General features: G+C 39.6%; 1 protein-coding gene across 2 annotated transcripts in view; it reads right to left on the bottom strand.

Moving 5' to 3' along the window:
* tpk1 (thiamin pyrophosphokinase 1) overlaps positions 1–13,271 on the bottom strand; it is a 69,214-nt gene extending 55,943 nt beyond the window's left edge. The window contains exons 1-3 of one of the 2 annotated variants that reach the window (XM_048266682.1): positions 13,236–13,271; positions 10,618–10,667; positions 482–556 (exon numbers count right to left, since the gene is read on the bottom strand). In XM_048266682.1, the coding sequence (XP_048122639.1) occupies positions 482–556; positions 10,618–10,660 (118 nt within the window). In that variant the 5' untranslated portion in view covers positions 10,661–10,667; positions 13,236–13,271. Of the gene's footprint in view, positions 1–481; positions 557–10,617; positions 10,668–12,721; positions 13,173–13,235 lie in introns of those variants that run through there. The other variant, XM_048266683.1, reaches the window with a different exon arrangement.
* Between the last annotated feature and the right edge of the window lie 5,703 nt (positions 13,272–18,974).

Raw genomic sequence — 18,974 nt, 5'->3', positions numbered from 1 at the left:
GCTACACAGTGGAGGTGCCTCTGCCTTTACTGAGTCAAGATCTGACCACAACAACACAACCGCTACACACCCTGTTGCCTCGGCCATAACTGAAGACACTTTTGGAACATCATCCAGGTCATTCAGTCAGTCAGGGGTGTCTTTCCCAAAAGTGCAATTGTGTTGCTGTCCTGTGTACTTGTGTTCCTGTAACTGTGAATCACCAGATTGTGTAGCCTACTGTAATATCTTCATCATATTGAACACACACTGTATTTGACAACTGCACAGCCGCGCTTTCAGAAAAACACACCTCTGGTTTCACACGGTGACAGAAGCTACAACATTTATCATCAGTGTGTGGCAAGACAGCCACTGCAGGATCTGACCCACACGGTCCTGCAAACATTATGGGCCACCTGGCCACTAACTGTGAAAGATCGGCTAGCACTGTAAACCATAGGTCAAGGTCTGCCGATGAAGGCAATCATAAAGTCAATACCTTTGCTCCAGAGGACATCAAAGTACTTCTCCTCCAAAGGTTGGTTGAGGATGATGAGACAAATCTTCTGTTTTCCTAAAGGAGCAGACCAAGGAAGTAAGATGACCACATTAAAACAGCCCAGTCTTGTGATGCCGTTTGTCATTGTCATTTCATTGACATTACCATACAGTACCCTTGGTAATTAGGTTTGAGGGGAGTCGAACAGATTCCATGTAGATCTGAGCCCTGTTTATGTTGCATAGAATTTATGATTATGTGCGTCTGACTGTGTATAGCAGATGCTCACCAAATCCTAACGTCAGTATCAACCATGTAGATTTCACACACAAGGATACAAGGAAGTTTATTGTCACATGCATGTAGTTACTGGATGTAAGAAATGCAGTGAAATTATGTCTGGTGTCAGCTAATTTGTGCATTTATGGGGGTGTTTACACTTGGTGTGTGTGTTAGGGGGATGACAAGGGAGATGGGATAGTGTGCTGTGTATGTGGGGAGAGGGCAGTGTGCAATATGTGTGTTGGAGAAGGGTATGTGCTAATATACAGAGAGTGTACTCTGCTTGCAATATGTGTATTGGGGGGCAGTGTGCTGTAAGTATGTTGGGGATGTGTGTTGGAGAAGCTTCCTGATGAAATAATGTGCTGTGTATGTAGGGGAGGGGGCAGTGCAAGTATGGTGTAGGGACTTACTATTGCAAGCAGAGTATACTCTCTGTATAATGCATAATTAATATTATAACCCTAAACGTTTGTGTAAGTCTCCCCTTTAATTTACATGAATGTGTCTCCAGGAACTATGAATAATGTTCTCTGCACACAACAGACAACCTTACTGACTCTCTGTAACATCAACAAATGGGTCTGCAGCAAAACAAGTCATGGGGCTATTACCCTGCCTAATGGCAAACGGAATTGTGATTTAATGACACGCAGGGGCAACTGTACTTCATTTTCCCTCTGGAAATTAAATACAAGACCCAATTTCATTTAAAGAACTTAAATGAACTAAAGTTCAGTACTTGGTAATCATTAGATTAGCATAACATACATATATAATATAAATAATATATGCAATTTAATCTCCGTCCCTGTACCACTAACAATTCATGAACAGTAGTTTGTTTTCCAAAATATGACTGTGGTGATAATTCAGTAAGTATATTCAGATAAGTAACGTTTTGAGTTGTGGAATTCCCTCTGGAGTTGTCTGGTTTGATAATGAGGGAGTGCGGCAGTCCGGTTTCCACAGTACTTAACAAAGTGATTTGGGAGGTGCAGGCCCTGATGCGCTAAGCCTTTAGTGCCTTGATTCAGGTGCAAATATGACACGTTCCGCCTCAGACAAGACACACAGAGCAGTCCATACAAATACTCTCACAAAGCAAAACCAGCTTCCTCACTCGCTACAACACACATCTATTATTTACATGACAGAGACATGACAGAGACATGTATATTATGTATACGGTTTAAGGGAAAGGTGAAAGAAAAGTAGACAAGCATACATGACTTGTAGCCCAATTAAAAAAAAAGAAAGAAAATGCTGGCAGCATGCAGGTTGCAAGTGTTGCAAAATGCAGTGTTTCGCCCCAGCCTAGGCGCGACTGGCTGGGGCACCTGCACTGTACGCCGGCGACCCGGGTTCGGTTCCCGCCCCGTGGTCCTTTCCGGATCCCACCTCTCCCACTTGCTTCCTGTCATTCTGTCTTTTGGTGATAGAGTTAGCAATGTCGTGCAGTGAAAGCTTTTATTACATTTTCACGGGGGGTGCCACCCCAGAACCTGACACTACGTACTCGTATAGTACGGACGACACTACAGGAGTATAGTACGGACGACACTACAGGTGTATAGTACGGACGACACTGTGTACCGTGATAGCAACGGGCTAACACTACAGGTGTATAGTACGGGTGACACTACAGGAGTATAGTACGGACGACACTACAGGAGTATAGTACGGACGACACTACAGGTGTATAGTACGGACGACACTACAGGTGTGTAGTACGGACGACACTACAGGTGTGTAGTACGGACGACACTACAGGTGTGTAGTACGGACGACACTACAGGTGTATAGCACGGGCGACACTGTGTACCGTGATAATGCGGACGACACTACAGGTGTATAGCGGGCGGACACTACAGGTGTATAAATGCGGGCTGACACTGTGTACTTTCGTATAATAGCACGGACTGACACTACAGGTGTATAGCAACGACTGACACTACAGGTGTATAAAACGGGCGACACTACAGGTGTATAATACGGGCGACACTGTGTACTTCGTATAGCAACGCCCGACACTACAGGTGTATGAGTGCGGGCGACACTACTGGGTGTATGAAATGCGAGGGCGACACTACAGTACCGAGTGTGTAGCAACGGACACTACAGGTGTATAGTAACGGATCTACACTACAGGTGTATAGTACAGGTGTATAGCACGGACGACATTAATTACAGGTGCATACACGGATACACTAGGTGTATAGCACGGACGACACTGTGTACCGTACCAGATAGCAACGGACGACACTACAGGTGTATAGTACGGACGACACTACAGGTGTATAGTACGGACGACACTACAGGTGTATAGTACGGACGACACTGTGTACTCGTATAGTACGGTCGACACTACAGGTGTATAGTACGGGCGACACTACAGGAGTATAGTACGGGCGACACTACAGGAGTATAGTACGGACGACACTACAGGTGTATAGTACGGACGACACTGTGTACTCGTATAGTACGGACAACACTGTGTACTTGTATAGTACGGACGACACTACAGGTGTATAGTACGGACGACACTACGCACTCATATAGTACGGACGGTACTACAGGTATCCTTATCGGCCCTTCACACAACAACATACCGATAAAATGAATTTGAAAATGACACCAAAACTAGCTGTCCAAAACGTAGCAAATTGCTGCACAGTGTGTTTTATGTCTTCAATGAATTCCAGGAAAGACTGACTCAAAGCCTCTGAACTTGTTCATGTGTATGAGTATTTGTATAATGCATGAGTCCAAACAAAAGCTGCACTATGTTGTTTCTAGTCATAAACATAATACTTCTCTACTAAAAAAAAACCTAATTTCTCACTGAGATGGAAAACTCTAGTCATATCATGTGCTGGTGTTACCTGTGCACCTAATACAGGTGATCAATAACTGGCTTTAGTAAGTTGGTTTCAGTGCATATTTGACAGATATGTGGTAGTGTGTTTACATTCTGAAGCCAGAGCTTTCCACCACTGATTTCACTGAACATTTGCAGTGTTCTCTCCTGTTCATTACTATCTCACATAAACACATTGAGAGCAAAACACCCTTCACCCTCTACATTTTTGGACCACTTATTCAGCATGGGATTATTCATTATTATTAGCATGCTATTAGCATAAGCGCTAGATTGTCTTATATAGCCTCAGTGCTCTCAGGCAGCATCCTAAAAATACATCCCCCAGCCTCCCTCAGCCTCCACTGATTGCTGACAACAGTGATTTACTGGATAATGCAGTTCAAGTAACCACCTACAGTAGAGCAGCTCTGACGGCGTGGAGAAACACACAGCACTTTGTGCTCCTTCCCAGGGCACAGCAAAGCCACATCTGCAGCCTCTCAGCTGTGGATGTGCACACTGGTGCCACATCTGTGAACGGGCACAAGCTCGAATTCGAGGTGGGACAGTAATGAAGCCACAAGGGCAATCAATCCGTCCTCGGGAGATTTCGCCGCTTCAGGGTGGAAATGAGGGGAGAAGCTCATCATCTCCTCGAGGACCCCCACCACTTCCTCCACCACCACTCTCACACACTCTCTCACACACACGCACACATACTCACACACACACAGACGCTTGACCAGTCTCCACATTCACCTCTCCATGCAGAGTGCCGAGCCACACGCTAGGGGATTAAGGCGGTTTACCGCACCTTCTACCCAAATCATTAGTTCCTTCTGGCTCATGTTTTAATCATGGGTTTATGCAGAGGCCAGCAGCACCAGGGCTCCAGATATGCGCTGAATAATAACATATTCTAGTGTAAGCTATTAAACACGCTCGCCTCCGAATATACTTCCTATTTGTCGTACAGCCAGGGTTGCCAGGGAGGTCTCCGAGGTCCCCATGCCCTCCGTGTGCCATGGCTCTGGAGGCCCTAGTCCAGATTTACTGTACCAATGAAAAGGCTGACATCTCACTTCCAAACCAGCCCGGTCCAGCTGGGCTGATTAAGATAAAAAAAGGGGCTACTTGATTACAAAGTCACTGGAAGGTCTAGTTAATTTGGGCTCTTCAAACACAACTACACTTTTTTGGGGGGTAACACTTTATAATAACTACACAATTCATCATTTATGAAGCCTTTGTTACTTATTAGTTAATGGTTTGTTCATCATTAGTAATTTCTTGTTCATACATAATTTATCATCAGTAAAGCATTTGTTCACACAATTATAAATGGTTTGTTCATAGTAAATAATAAAATATGTTTATGAATTGTTAATACTTAATAAATTATGCAATAATATTTTGTTGACGAAGTAATATTTCTAGTATTTAACAGTTGTTACATACACATGCACTAATGATTAGTTAGGGTGAGGATACATATTTTATAAACCACTTCCTAATACCATAATTCATGATTAACTCAGGAGTTACGAGTGGTTAGTTAATGATATTTTGTGAGCTTATCTAAAGTGAGGACTTTCTATGCCTTGCAACACATTTTCAAATGAGTTGTAAAGATTACATTCACATTCATTAATTTAGCAGACAAGCGACGTACACATTGACATAACAGGGAAAGCCGGGAATCGAACCCCCAACTTTTCAGGCTACTGCATGCTGGTCCAGCTCCTTATCCACTACACTACCTTGGCCCGGATCAAACCCCCACAACTATGCAAGAGTTTCTGTTTTCTTCTATTACACACCGACAGCTGTAAACTATTATTAAATGCTGTATTCTTCGTTTGTAAAGCATTATTCCTACATTAATTCTCATCTGTAAATCATGTTTACACACAGTTAAAAATGGTTTGTTCAACACACATATCAATATTATATTTTTGAATTGACTGTTGTAATACCACTGGGCAGAGGTAGTGTAGTGGATAGGGAGCCGGGTTAACATGCAGTAACCCATAAAGCAAACCCCCACAACTATGCAAGAGTTTCTGTTTTCTTCTATTACACACTGACAGCTGTAAACTATTATTAAATGCTGTATTCTTCGTTTGTAAAGCATTATTCCTACATTAATTCTCATCTGTAAATCATGTTTACACACAGTTAAAAATGGTTTGTTCAACACACATATCAATATTATATTTTTGAATTGACTGTTGTAATACCACTGGGCAGAGGTAGTGTAGTGGATAGGGAGCCGGGTTAACATGCAGTAACCCATAAAGTTGGGGGTTCAAACCCCGGCGTCCACCAATTTGGCCTTGCCCTTTAATTTCATTGACATGACTGTAAGTCGCTTTGGGTGAAAGTGTCGGCTAAATTAATAAATGCAAGTGTAAACTTTATAACTCATTTGTAAATGTGTTGCAAGACATAAAATGTACTCACCTTAGATGAGCTCACAAAATATCATTAACTAACCACTTGTAACTCCTGAGTTAATTATGAATTATAGTATTAGAAAGTGGTTTATAAAATATGTATCCTCACCCTAACTAATCATTAGTGCATGATAAATTAGAAATGACTAATGATGAACAAACCATTAACTAATAAGTAACAAAGGCTTAATAAATGATGAATTGTGTGTAGTTATTACAGTGCATGAAAATGCACTGTACTGTGCTTCCTAGGCAACAACTTCTTATTACAGTGCATGAAAATGCACTGTACTGTTCTTCCTAGGCAACTTCTTATTATTATTATTATTCCGCTTACCACTTTTTCTGTACGCTATTTCTCTTGAACAGTTTAACTTAGAAACTTCATTCAAACTTTGTTACGTAGGTCTTCAAACAGATCGGGTTGGTATGACTTTTCAACTTTGAAACTTTTTAAACTATTAAAGAAAAACTTTTTAAAAATCCCCATAGACTTAACATTGTCGATTGTGACATCATAATACGTCCGTTAAGCAATTAGAATCCTATGGCAGGTGTTCAGGCCACCTGCAGCCTCAGGCTTTAAGCATACAATCTGGGTCAATTAAGACTACACATCCCATTCAACTTTTAAACGGCCTACTTTTAAACTATCATTAAACTATCTATCTATTAAACTAGCTGTCTATCAACAATTTTTAAACTATCTACATTCAACTTTTAAACTTTTAAACTATATACATTCACTAGCTGTCTATCAACAACTTTTAACTTGTCATCAACTATGTCAACACTTTTCATCAACTATGACTCCTACCCACTGTAGCTAGTTAGCATGGTTAGAAGAAAGTTAGCATAAAGCATTGCTAACATTGTTAACATTTTTAACAAAACTGCTAAAAATGATTAGCTAGGTTAGCTAAGTCACATGGTTAGCATAGTTAGCATGCTAGCATGTTAGTTAGCATTTTTAGCAAAACTGCTAAAAAATATTAGCTAGGTTAGCTAAAGTAACATGGTTAGCATAGTTAACATGCTAGCATGTTAGCATGCTAGTTAGCATAACTGCTAAAAATGATTAGCTAAGTTAGCTAAGTAACATGGTTAGCATAGTTAGCATAACTGCTAAAAATGGTTAGCTAAGTAACATGGTTAACATCGTTAGCATGCTAGCATTGTTAGCATGCTAATTAGCATAGTTAACATAACTACTAAAATGATAAGCTTGGTTAGCTAAGTCACATGGTTAACATAGTTAGCATGTTTAGCAAAACTGCTAGAAAATGTTAGTTAAGTTAGCTAAGTAGCATGGTTAGCATGTTAGCATTGCTAGCACTGCTATAAAACATTAGCTAAGTAACATGGTTAGCAGAATTAAAAATCTTAGCATAACTGCTAGTAAACATTAGAGCCATTCCAACTTTCAGTTATCACCATTAAACTATTCGAATATCAACATTCATTAAACAGCTTTTAAACAGCCTACTTTTAAACTATCAACTTTTATTAAGCTATGCAACCACCATGTCTATCCTAGCATCACCGTAGTAACCATCTCTGTTTTATCTGTTTTAACTATACATGATATTTTACATCACAACTTTAGCATTTTCATGCACTGGTAATTCCTTGGAATTGCATTTCTAGTTATTATTACAGTGCATGAAAATGCACTGTACTGTTCTTCCTAGGCAACAACTTATTATTATTATTCCGCTTACCACTTTTTCTGTAACGCTTATTTCTCTTGAACAGTTTAACTTAGAAACTTCATTCAAACTTTGTAACGTAGGTATTCAAACAGATCGGTTGGTATGTCTTTTCAACTTTGAAAAACTTTTTAAACTATTAAAGAAAAACTTTTTAAAAATCCCCATAGACTTAACATTGTCGACAGACATCATAATACGGCGTTAAGCAATTAGAATCCTATGGCAGGTGTTCAGGCCACCTGGATCAACTGCCAGCATACAATCTGGGTCAATTAAGACTACACATCCCATTCCTTTTAAAGACTAAACTACATTAAACTATCTATCTATTAAACTAGCTGTCCAACAAAAACTATCTACAAAACTTTTAAACTTTTAAACTATATACATTCACTAGCTGTCTATCAAACTTTTAACTTGTCAAACTATGTCAACACTTTTCATCAACTATGACTTACCCACTGTAGCTAGTTAGCATGGTTAAGATAGTTAGCATGCTAAGATTAACATTGTTAATATTTTTAACAAAACTACTAAAATGATTAGCTAGGTTAGCTAAGTCACATGGTTAGATAGTTAGATACAAGATTGTTAGCATTTTTAGCAAAATGCTAAAAATATTAGCTAGTTAGCATAACTACTAAGAAAAATGATAATGTTAGCATGCTTAGTTAGCATAACTGCTAAAAAATGATTAGCTAAGTTGGTTAACATGGTTAAGATAGTTAAGATAACCGCTAAAAACGGTTAGCTAAGTAACATGGTTAACATCGCTAAGATGCCAAGATTGTTAGCATGCTAATTAGCATAGTTAACATAACTACTAAAATGATAAGCTTGGTTAGCTAAGTCACATGGTTAACATAGTTAAGATGTTTAGCAAAACTGCTAGAAAATGTTAGTTAAGTTAGCTAATAAAGATGGTTAAGAGATGTTAGCATTGCAAGCACTGCTATAAAACATTAGCTAAGTAACATGGTTAGCAGAATTAAAAATCTTAGCATAACTGCTAGTAAACATTAGAGCCATTCCAACTTTCAGTTATCACCATTAAACTATTCTGAATATCAACATTCATTAAACAGCTTTTAAACAGCCTACTTTTAAACTATCAACTTTTATTAAGCTATGCAACCACCATGTCTATCCTAGCATCACCAGAGTAACCATCTCTGTTTTATCTGTTTTAACTATACATGATATTTTACATCACAACTTTAGCATTTTCATGCACTGGTAATTCCTTGGAATTGCATTTTAGTTATTATTACAGTGCATGAAAATGCACTGTACTGTTCTTCCTAGGCAACAACTTCTTATTATTATTCCGCTTTTACCACTTTTTCCAGTGCGCTATTTCTCTTGAACAGTTTAACTTAGAAACTTCATTCAAACTTTGTAACGTAGGGTATTCAAACGGACGGTTAAGCTGCTATGTCTTTTCAACTTTGAAACTTTTATACTTTTAAACTATTAAAGAAAAAACTTTTAAAAATCCCCATAGACTTAACATTGCCGACAGACATCATAATCTGGCCCGTTAAGCAATTAGAATCCTATGGCAGGTGTTCAGGCCACCTGGATCAACTGCCAGTCTCAGGCTTTAAGCATACAACCTGGCCCTATTAAGACTACACATCCTGTTCAACTGCTTCCTCTGCCAAAAACTGTCAAAATAAAAGTCCTCACATCACAGCAAAACTGCTAAAAATGATTAGCTAAGTTAGCTAAGTAACATGGTTAGCATAGTTAGCATGCTAGTTAGCATAGTTATCATAACTACTAAAATGATTAGCTAGGTTAGATAAATCACATGGTTAGCATAGTTAGCATTGTTAGCATGCTAGTTAGCATAGTTAGCATAACTACTAAAAATGATAAGCTAGGTTAGCTAAGTCACATGGTTAACATAGTTAGCATGTTAGCATTTCTGTATTACATAGTTATTTATTATTTTTGATTTCTCCTCCATCTACCCATGTCCTTGATTGCCTAGCCTTTCTGCCCCCCCACCCCCCACCCCACCCCCATCCCCAACACACACACTTACATCATCACTGTCATCACTTCACATACATACAGCACACTGCTTGCTACAGTAAGCCTCCTCTACATACTTGCTGCACACTATCCCCTTGAGCCGTGGATCTGCCCAAGGTTTCTTCCTTGGTAAGGGAGTTTTCCTTGCCCCTGTTGCCTTGGTGCTCATTGTTGGTGCCCTCCACCCAATCCCAATCCTCCCCACCTTTTATGCAGCCCTTGCCACTTAATCTACTAAACCCCTCTTCTACTGCACTTCCATAAATGCACAAATAGGCTGACACCAGACATAATTTCACTGCATTTCTTACTTCCAGTAACTATATGCATGTGACAATAAACTTCCTTGTATCCTTGTAGTTAGCATGTTAACATCTCTGTATTATCTATTTTAACTATGATACATTATATTTTACATCACAACTTTAGCATTTTCATGCACTGGTAATTCCTTGGAATTGCATTTCTAGTTATAAAGTGTTACCTTTTTTTGTTTTTGTCTAACACACTGTTATTCTTTCAGAGAACAGTTAACTGGTTTACTATATCAACCAGGCACAGTCTTAGACAGGCTAATTTGTCAGGTAGGTAATGTTTGGTGTACTCATATCTACATATCAAATTGAGTTCAGTGAAACGCAACCTCCTTGTTGCTGTCTCTGAACTTCAAAGAGAATGCGGATAAATACACAAAGCTGCCATGAGAGATGCATCCATTCCACATGCTGCACAAACACACACACACACACACACACACACAGTTATAATGAAATCCCAAAATACCTGAGGGGAGAAGGCAGTCCAAAGGGGTAAACACTTCGTCCATGTCGAGTCTGTTTCAGAAAAGAACAGTAGGGTTATTACAGGAAATACGCTGCCGGCCCAAATTATATGATATTCCAGAACTTAACTCTGTCCCCCAATACAAACAATGCAACCACCAATGCTACAGGTTCCCTTTAACCTATGACAGCATAATAGATACATGTAAGCTATATACGGAAGGAAGAACACACAAAAACGTAACATGTTAACTGGTTTTGGAATGCATACAAGAGGACAATGGACAATGGACGTGACAATGTTGCCAGGCAATCGCATGGTCGATTCCACGTGACTCTCTGACCGGGTGACCACTAATGATTAAACTGCTGAATGAAGATTGTTCAATAGGGCTCCACAATTTATAGATTTTTAATCAAACTCACAATTTGAACTAATGCAATTAACTAATCGCAAGAACTGCAATTAATTTTGCAGCTTGCAACTCTGTCCCAGGGGTTCATCTGGTCACAGCTATGTGTTTAATATTCATGTCATTCTCCTTGTGTGACAGTGAAGCCCCCTAACAAGAGAACAGCGATTCTCATGCACTAGGCACATGCTCATTAATCAAATTGCAATCGCTGTCCGAAAAGTTGCACTTAGATATTTTTCCCAAATTGTGCAGCCCTATTGTCCAATATCAGTGGAACACGCCCTGACAACGTTCCTCAAGTTGGACAAGTTGTCCTGAGAATATATCTTGATCACCTTCAGCATGACATTAATATGACTGATTGCATTTGACTTCAACATTTCTAACATGGGCAAATGAGGAGAAGAGGTACTCCCTGTTTGGCGAACCGACCCTCCAAAAGTATCATAGTAGAATCATGTTTTCCCTCATACAGGACAGGGCAAAATGATCCACAGGGTAACTAAAAGTGTCACAACATCAGTCATAGCGGAAATTCACACAAGCCATTGACATCCACACAGCTGATATTGGAACTGAGGCCAGTGTAGCATTAAAAGAAAGGCTTTTACTCTCTAAATCAAACCTCTGGAAAGATAACAGATCAATACTCTCTCACACACACAAAAACGAGCACATGCACAAGCACATGCGTGCACATGCGTGCACACGCGCACACACATGCACACACACACACACACACACACACACACATGTAAGTAGCATCTGATATGGACAATGACTGCTGTCAACTGGCTCAACAACACCAGACAAAGGCATGGTCCTTTCTACACTTGGGAGTCCACCTCTGGACACATTCACCTCCTAATTGAAAAGAGCTCGACCAGGAAAAAAAGCCTTGTGGCCCTCTGTCAGTAAAGAACACATCTACGGCACTTATTTTACCACTGGTTTTAATTGTAAGCATTGGCAAAATAATATAGACGAGTTATCTGAAAAGGGTAAAATACATATTTATGTCAGTGTGAAACATCACAGCACAGTGTGAAAACAGCAACTCCCTGGTCAGCACTGCCCATCCCTGGAAATGCTGAATGCTCAAATGAAGAACAATGGCTAGCCTTGACAATTTGACTGTTTTCTCTTTCATCTCGCAATTCTGTTCCGTAAAATCAGCACAATCTAAATAATGAGCTGTAGGGCGTAGATGGGATCTGCCCTGCGCACATCATTAATCTCGCCGTTACAAGCATCCAGGCTTTTTGCTCTCAGTGATTCGCAGCTTTCTCTGAGCGATGTCATATAACACAAGCAACTGGTCAAATTACTTCAAAAGAACCATTGACAAAATGCCTGCGCTTTAAGCTCATACATGACTTGGATCCATGCAACGCGTCGTTATTATGTAATTTGCAGTCTGTCACCTGGCAAAATATAACCTGCGAATTACTTGTTGTGTAGAGAAAGGCTATTGTAATGCACCGATGTGTTGAAGATTAAAAGCAAAAACATAACATAGCATAGGCTACTGGTACATTTTAATTATATTGCACTAGGGAATGTGTTTAAGGCTATAGCAAATAGCCCAGATCACAGTTATCTTTAGCGAAGCTAAATAATAATATCCAGCTTAATAATTAATATCCAAATGATCAGCAACTTCATAATAATTAACTTGACAATGCCAACCTAGTCCCTAGATGGGTTAAAAATTGCTTTCTGTAGTAGGGTGTTCAATGCCTTCCTGTGCAACTATTAACCAGAGACATCCACACACAGTCTTTCATCACTGGAGCTGAACCTTGACTGCTATGACATTTTGTCACGGCATCATGCGATAACCCCTACGCTACCTTTAGCACGCCATGTCACTACGTGTAAATAAGGTAAGCATATTTATTGCACTGCAATAAAGGAGTAAGCGGAGGTGCTAAGCATCAAATATTCGAAAATAAAGGCAATTGAACAAGGCGATCATTAAGTTAATGTTAAAGAAGCAGTCGAGGTTTTGCTAATGCTATTTTGATCTACAGGTCGACTGTATCAAAAGGAAATATATATATTGTCGGCAAAACGAGTTAATTTATTTGGAACTAACACAGTACACTTCGTCTGCAATGTTATGGAGATACGGTACATATTTCTGAATCAGAAAGGTAATATGCTCGCTGCATTGGTGTCTCTGGTTAACTTCAACACTCACCGCTGTCTGTCGGCATGGGTTTCCAGTTTGTATACACTGAAACAGTTCCGGGAAGACGGTGTCCCACAGAGGACACACTGAATTTATTACGACATTGTTACGATATTACGACATCTTCGCATGTTACATGTTACATGTTGGATGCCACTTAAAATACTTTGTATACAAATCCACACGTGTATGAAATCACATAATAATTCTATGTCAGTGTAGGTTTGTAGATCCTGACAATAAATAGCAGGCTGCCGTTTATAGATTTTCAATAAGACATGCCTGTCAATAATCTATATCTATGATACTGTGATCATTTTACTGTCCAATGTGACAAATGAATCATCAGATGCAGCGTTCAAGCCAAACTGCAATAGGTTTGATATACCAAGAACATACTATATGGGACCATGTACAGTTCAGCTTCATCATCTTTAATGCACTGGGATATTTCATTTAAATCACCACAGCAGGGTCTAGACTAGACCTCACTGTCAAGTGTTACAGGCTTGTCTTAATGTTGAAGCCGCTTTCACAGTTTCCATTACCATGCCAGATGTAAACAATCCGACCCAGCGTTCCTGTGCCAATTGCTATTCTCCATTGGGCAACATAGCCTACTCGAAGGTTAGGCTACATCTTAAAAAGCTATACGACGGTTAACGCTGAGCTGAGCTGAGCTGAGCTAGGAACATCATTGGATCGTTCATTGTAGGCTATCAAATATGGTATGTGGACCCCATGATAACATCACAGGCTTTATCTAAACACAGAGGCCCCATTGGCTCATCTCACCAAGCACCACACCTGTCAGATAACACTAATGACAGACTATGGGGGCAACAACCTAAGATTTTAATCATCAGAGATATACGGCCATGTAGCCGTTGTGTACCCTGTTATCTCTCCTGGCCTTGTATTGAAAATCAGACACTGAGGCTATACAATGATGATGATGATGATGATGACCGGTTTACAGTTTTAGTTGTACTTTTGGGTAAAATGTATCCTAAACTGCAGATAGGGATCCAGACTACCTTTGACCTGTCAAAGTACAATCCATTAGATCAGACAATTTGTTTATTGTTTCACTCAGTGTTTATAATGTTTGTGAGTCATTACAGTTATTACATGGGAAGCCAGTTTACTTTCAAACCCTTGTTTTTATTTTTATTTTGATAAGGTGTTGTCAATTCCTTTGCATGTGTTTCATTTTCAGCTAAGATATGTCATGAAATATCCTAGTCTGTATTTAGAATCCTCTCATTTATGTTCATGGTGCTTCCTTTTAATTTCTTAATTAAGTAAAATGAAGTTAAATTGAGTTAAATTACTGTGCTTGTCAATCCTTAGTCCCTTCTCTTCTTTTCTCTGTCAAACCGAATGTCAAAGTCAGAGACAAAAAAAGAGATACAACTACAGAAATGACAGTAAATAAAGAGTGTATCGTTTTTAGATGGTGCCCGTCTGAGTCACCATCAGAGTTCCTCCTGGCCGAGGTGGGGACCACTCGTGTGTCCTTTTTCTTTTTGCGGGAGACCGGCCACAGTACTCAGTTCCTTTTTTTTCCCTTGCTAGTTCTGTTTGTCTTTCCCTCGCTTTGTGGCATGGTGGCTTTAACAGTACAGATATGTGATGCAAATCACCTGAGTATACCCCCCCCCCCCACACACACACACACAAACCATTACCCCTTCTCCCCAACACACACACACGCCAGTACACCATACAATCCCTCCATGAGTTGCAAAAGTAGGGGATGGAGTAGATGAAGACAAATTGGCAAGCGTGATTTATTTTTGGGCAGAGAATATGCAGGACTGAGTAATAATTTGTACCGCTATGCGGTACAACTAGTTTATTTTCACTATTGACTGACAAGGGGTTACAATCAAAATCCTCCAGAATTATTGCCACCTCTGCTAAAGTTGACTAAAAAGAGGAGCTGGAGCTATTAGCTGGTTTGATGCTCATTTAGCTCAATGCAAATCAAACCAGCTAATAGGCTAACTCAGGGGTCGGGAACCTATGGCTCGCGAGCCACATGTGGCTCTTTTGGGGACTGCATCTGGCTCTCGGACAAACCTGCCATTTGTTTACTCAATAAGTCATGAATAATTTTGTTACTGTATTAAATTAAAAATGGACCTACTGAAATCAAAATGTTTAAATAGTGTTCGAAATATAATATATGTTCACGTAGTTTAATACATCCCCTGTCTGTTCTCTACCGCTGAAGTTCACGGTTATGTCGATGTAGGCTACTACAGCAGGGGTCGGCAACCCGCGGCTCCGGAGCCGCATGCGGCTCTTTGATCCCTCTGATGCGGCTCAGCTTTTGAAAATAATTAATGAGTATTTAATTAAAATGTATTTTTAATTTTAGTTCATTTTCAAAATGTAATATTGTAGGTCTATCTGAGTAATTTAGCCTATATAACTTTCCACCTCACTTGACTCTGTAACCTAGCCTGCACAATATTGTTATTCGCGGTTTGTTGCCAAGTCAATATCAAACAAAATCACCGATTTCCCTCCATTTCAGTCAACGAGAACACTTTGTTATTGTTGATGTGTGCGCTTGTTGTAGGCTAGATAAGGAAAATGTCGAAAAGGAGGCGTCAGCGACCACAACTTGCGAGCGCGAACACAAGCGGGCTGAAATGGGTAAGTTTCCATCCGAAGACTGATTCTGAAAACGCGAAATGAACTGCCCGTTATATCGCACACTGCAACGAGTTAGTATTGCTGTTAACCCTGTTCGGTTCCACTTGCATGTGAGAAATCTCTCACATATGAAAAATATAAAGACAAACCTGCGCTCACGTTTAAGGGCAATTTCGCGCAAAACTGTCACATCCATAACGCCAACACAATGCCATGGTAGGCCTATTTAGTTGCCGTTATGAATATGACAGTTTTGAGTGGAGTTGCCCTTAAATGGTGACAGCCTCAATTCTTGCATGAAACTTCACCTCACTGAATATGAGCCAGCCAGACTCCAAGGCCATCACCAAATCTAATATCTGGTATGCCTAATGTATGTCAACTAAAATTGAGTGTTGTGTTGTTAACTATGATGTTACTTTGCATACCAAAGGACATTGGAAAAATAGGGGGTGGTGTTTAGCCTACAGTACATGGGAAGCCTAAGGCCTATACTTCTGTCATTCCACTTTACATTTCAAGTTACTTGCACATTAGGCCTACTTTTAAAACGAGTAGAAAATGTATTTAAAAATCCTCTGTTGAATGAAAGTAACTGTACGTTAAATATCCAAACTTTTTTTGTAACCGGCGTCTTTATGTGGCTCTTCTGAGATTTAAAAAAAAAAAAATTGGTAAAAGTGGCTCTCCAGGGTATGTGATAATGTGGGGTTATTTTAATATTTTGTATGCATATTTTACACACATCAGAACTGATGAACTAATGAATTTTATTTTCTTTACCTTATGTGTAATCATCACAAAAAACATTTTTAAATGGAAATGCTGACATTTTTAGGAAAAGCTCCACTCTAGAATCTTTGGTCAGGACTATATATTTTCTTAAATACAGTTAATGTACATACAACTTTTAAAAAGGTCAGAGGGTTTCCATTTATAGTTAGAGGCTTCGACCTTCTAACAGTTGTATACAAACAGCGCAAGCAATGAAGTTGTCCAAAGAGATTGTGCACAAGTACACAGCACAGTATCCATAATATGTGGATTTGTAATATACTGCAGCTGTGCCTGTTCTATATCTCATGTTTTGATGTTTTACAAAGTGAAGAAGTTAAATTGCTAGGTTCAGCCCAGCCTGCCACTCAACTTTCCACCCACATTATAATCACATTACATATATGATGCAGTGTTTATTTATGCATACACACTGTATATCATTACATAACTTTCACAACTGCAACACTGGCATGCCATCTGTATCCAAATTATAGCCAAGTTGAAGGCATACCTCACTTTGAGAACACACACTTAGAGCAAATGGACTTGATCTTGTTCACACAGACATAGCCATGGCAAAGAAAAGACCCAAAGGACTTATATTTTGCTGAGCAGGAGAAATCTGCACAATGCCTGAGCTGTGAAAGAGAAATGAATGGCTTCGTGCACACACACACACACACACACACACACACATACACATACACACTCCTCGGCTGCTTTCAGTACTTGTCCTTGTTTCACGTCATGTACTGTATTCAGTCAGTCCTCAAAATGTAACAAGACATTGGCTATCAAATGAGCCGTGGCATTCACTGCGCCGGTTATGAATGACCTTTCCTCGGGGTCACAACAGGTCATCCCTCCAGTCGAACTAAACTGCAGTTACGGAGGTCATTTTCACCTGGGACATTTGTGATGGAAAGCAGTTCTTACATCATGCCACAGCTATCAAGCATTCACATTCTATTTGTCATTATTCATTCAATGACAGTTCATTACATTTTCTTACTAATTTCCTGGACTAGGTAAAATAGTTGGCTACAGTGACATTCACTCTAGGCAGGAAAAGGATGTATTGCAAAAGAAAGACGTTTAATGCTTTAAGGGGAAAGATGAACGTGTTGTATAGGTGCAACAATGTCTTGTCTCTGAATCAGTTTAGTCTATCCCACATTCCTGGTATTACTTTATCACAGGTTCTACCCAAGATTTCTGCAGCTTTGGGTGAATAAACAACTAATATCTTTACAGGGAAAAACTACACAGCTACATCCTTGTCAAAGTCAAAGTCAAAGTCAGCTTTATTGTCAATTTCTTCACATGTTCCAGACATACAAAGAGATCGAAATTACGTTTCTCACTATCCCACAGTGAAGACAAGACATATTTTACCAATTTAAGTCCACAGACAAACATAACATTCAAGTAAACAAAAAAGTAAGTAAATAAGTAAATAAGAGGGCACATATAATAATGAAAAAATAAGAGCAGCAAAATTTGGTTGAAATTGTGCATAGACAGTCAATAAAATACTAGTGCAAAGTCAGGCCAATAAAAGGCTTGGGTAGTTCTGTTTGACCTAAGTAAGAAAGAAAGTGGCATAGTGGTGCAAGTTATGTAAGAGCAGCAGAAGTGTTGTGTTTTCAGGACAACAACACCAAGTTGTAAAGTGTACAAGTGTGCAAGTGTGCAAGTGGAGTAGTGCAGGCGGCCATTGTGGGTCCAATGTCCAGGATGTTATGTAGCTGAGGGTGGAGGGGGGAGAGGAGGGAGAGAGTTCAGCCTCCTTACAGCTTGGTGTATGAAGCTGTTGGTGAGTCTGGTAGTCTTGGGGGCGCAGGCTTCTGTACCTCTTCCCAGAGGGCAGTAGATCAAACAGATTGTGAGCGGGGTGACTTGCATCACTCACAATTTTGGTCGCCTTGCGGGTGAGGTGGGTGGTGTAAATGTCCTTCTGGGAGGGGAGTGAAGCACCAATAATCCTTCCAAAAAAAATAAAGCAACTGTATTTTATTATGGAAAATGACATCCGATGTTTTCAAATCAGCATGGAATCTAAATCAAGTTATCTTGCACACCATCTCAATCTCAGTAGAGTTTGGACAGATGTTCTCGATGACAAGGAGTTAGGACACCGGCCTGTTACTTTCAAAAAGAAAGAAGAAAAAAAATACATATATAAGTGAAAATATAATATATGTAGTTTGATCCCAATGTACTGAGAATTAAAAAGAAAAGTCTTCTGACACTTACTGTTTGTGCACAAATGTAGCCATGCCCATGACTGTCTTAAAAGTCCTA

This window comes from Alosa alosa, chromosome 16 (genome assembly GCF_017589495.1).
Source record: "Alosa alosa isolate M-15738 ecotype Scorff River chromosome 16, AALO_Geno_1.1, whole genome shotgun sequence".
Taxonomy (NCBI): domain Eukaryota; kingdom Metazoa; phylum Chordata; class Actinopteri; order Clupeiformes; family Clupeidae; genus Alosa; species Alosa alosa.
This window is presented reverse-complemented; position numbering and strand designations above follow the sequence as displayed.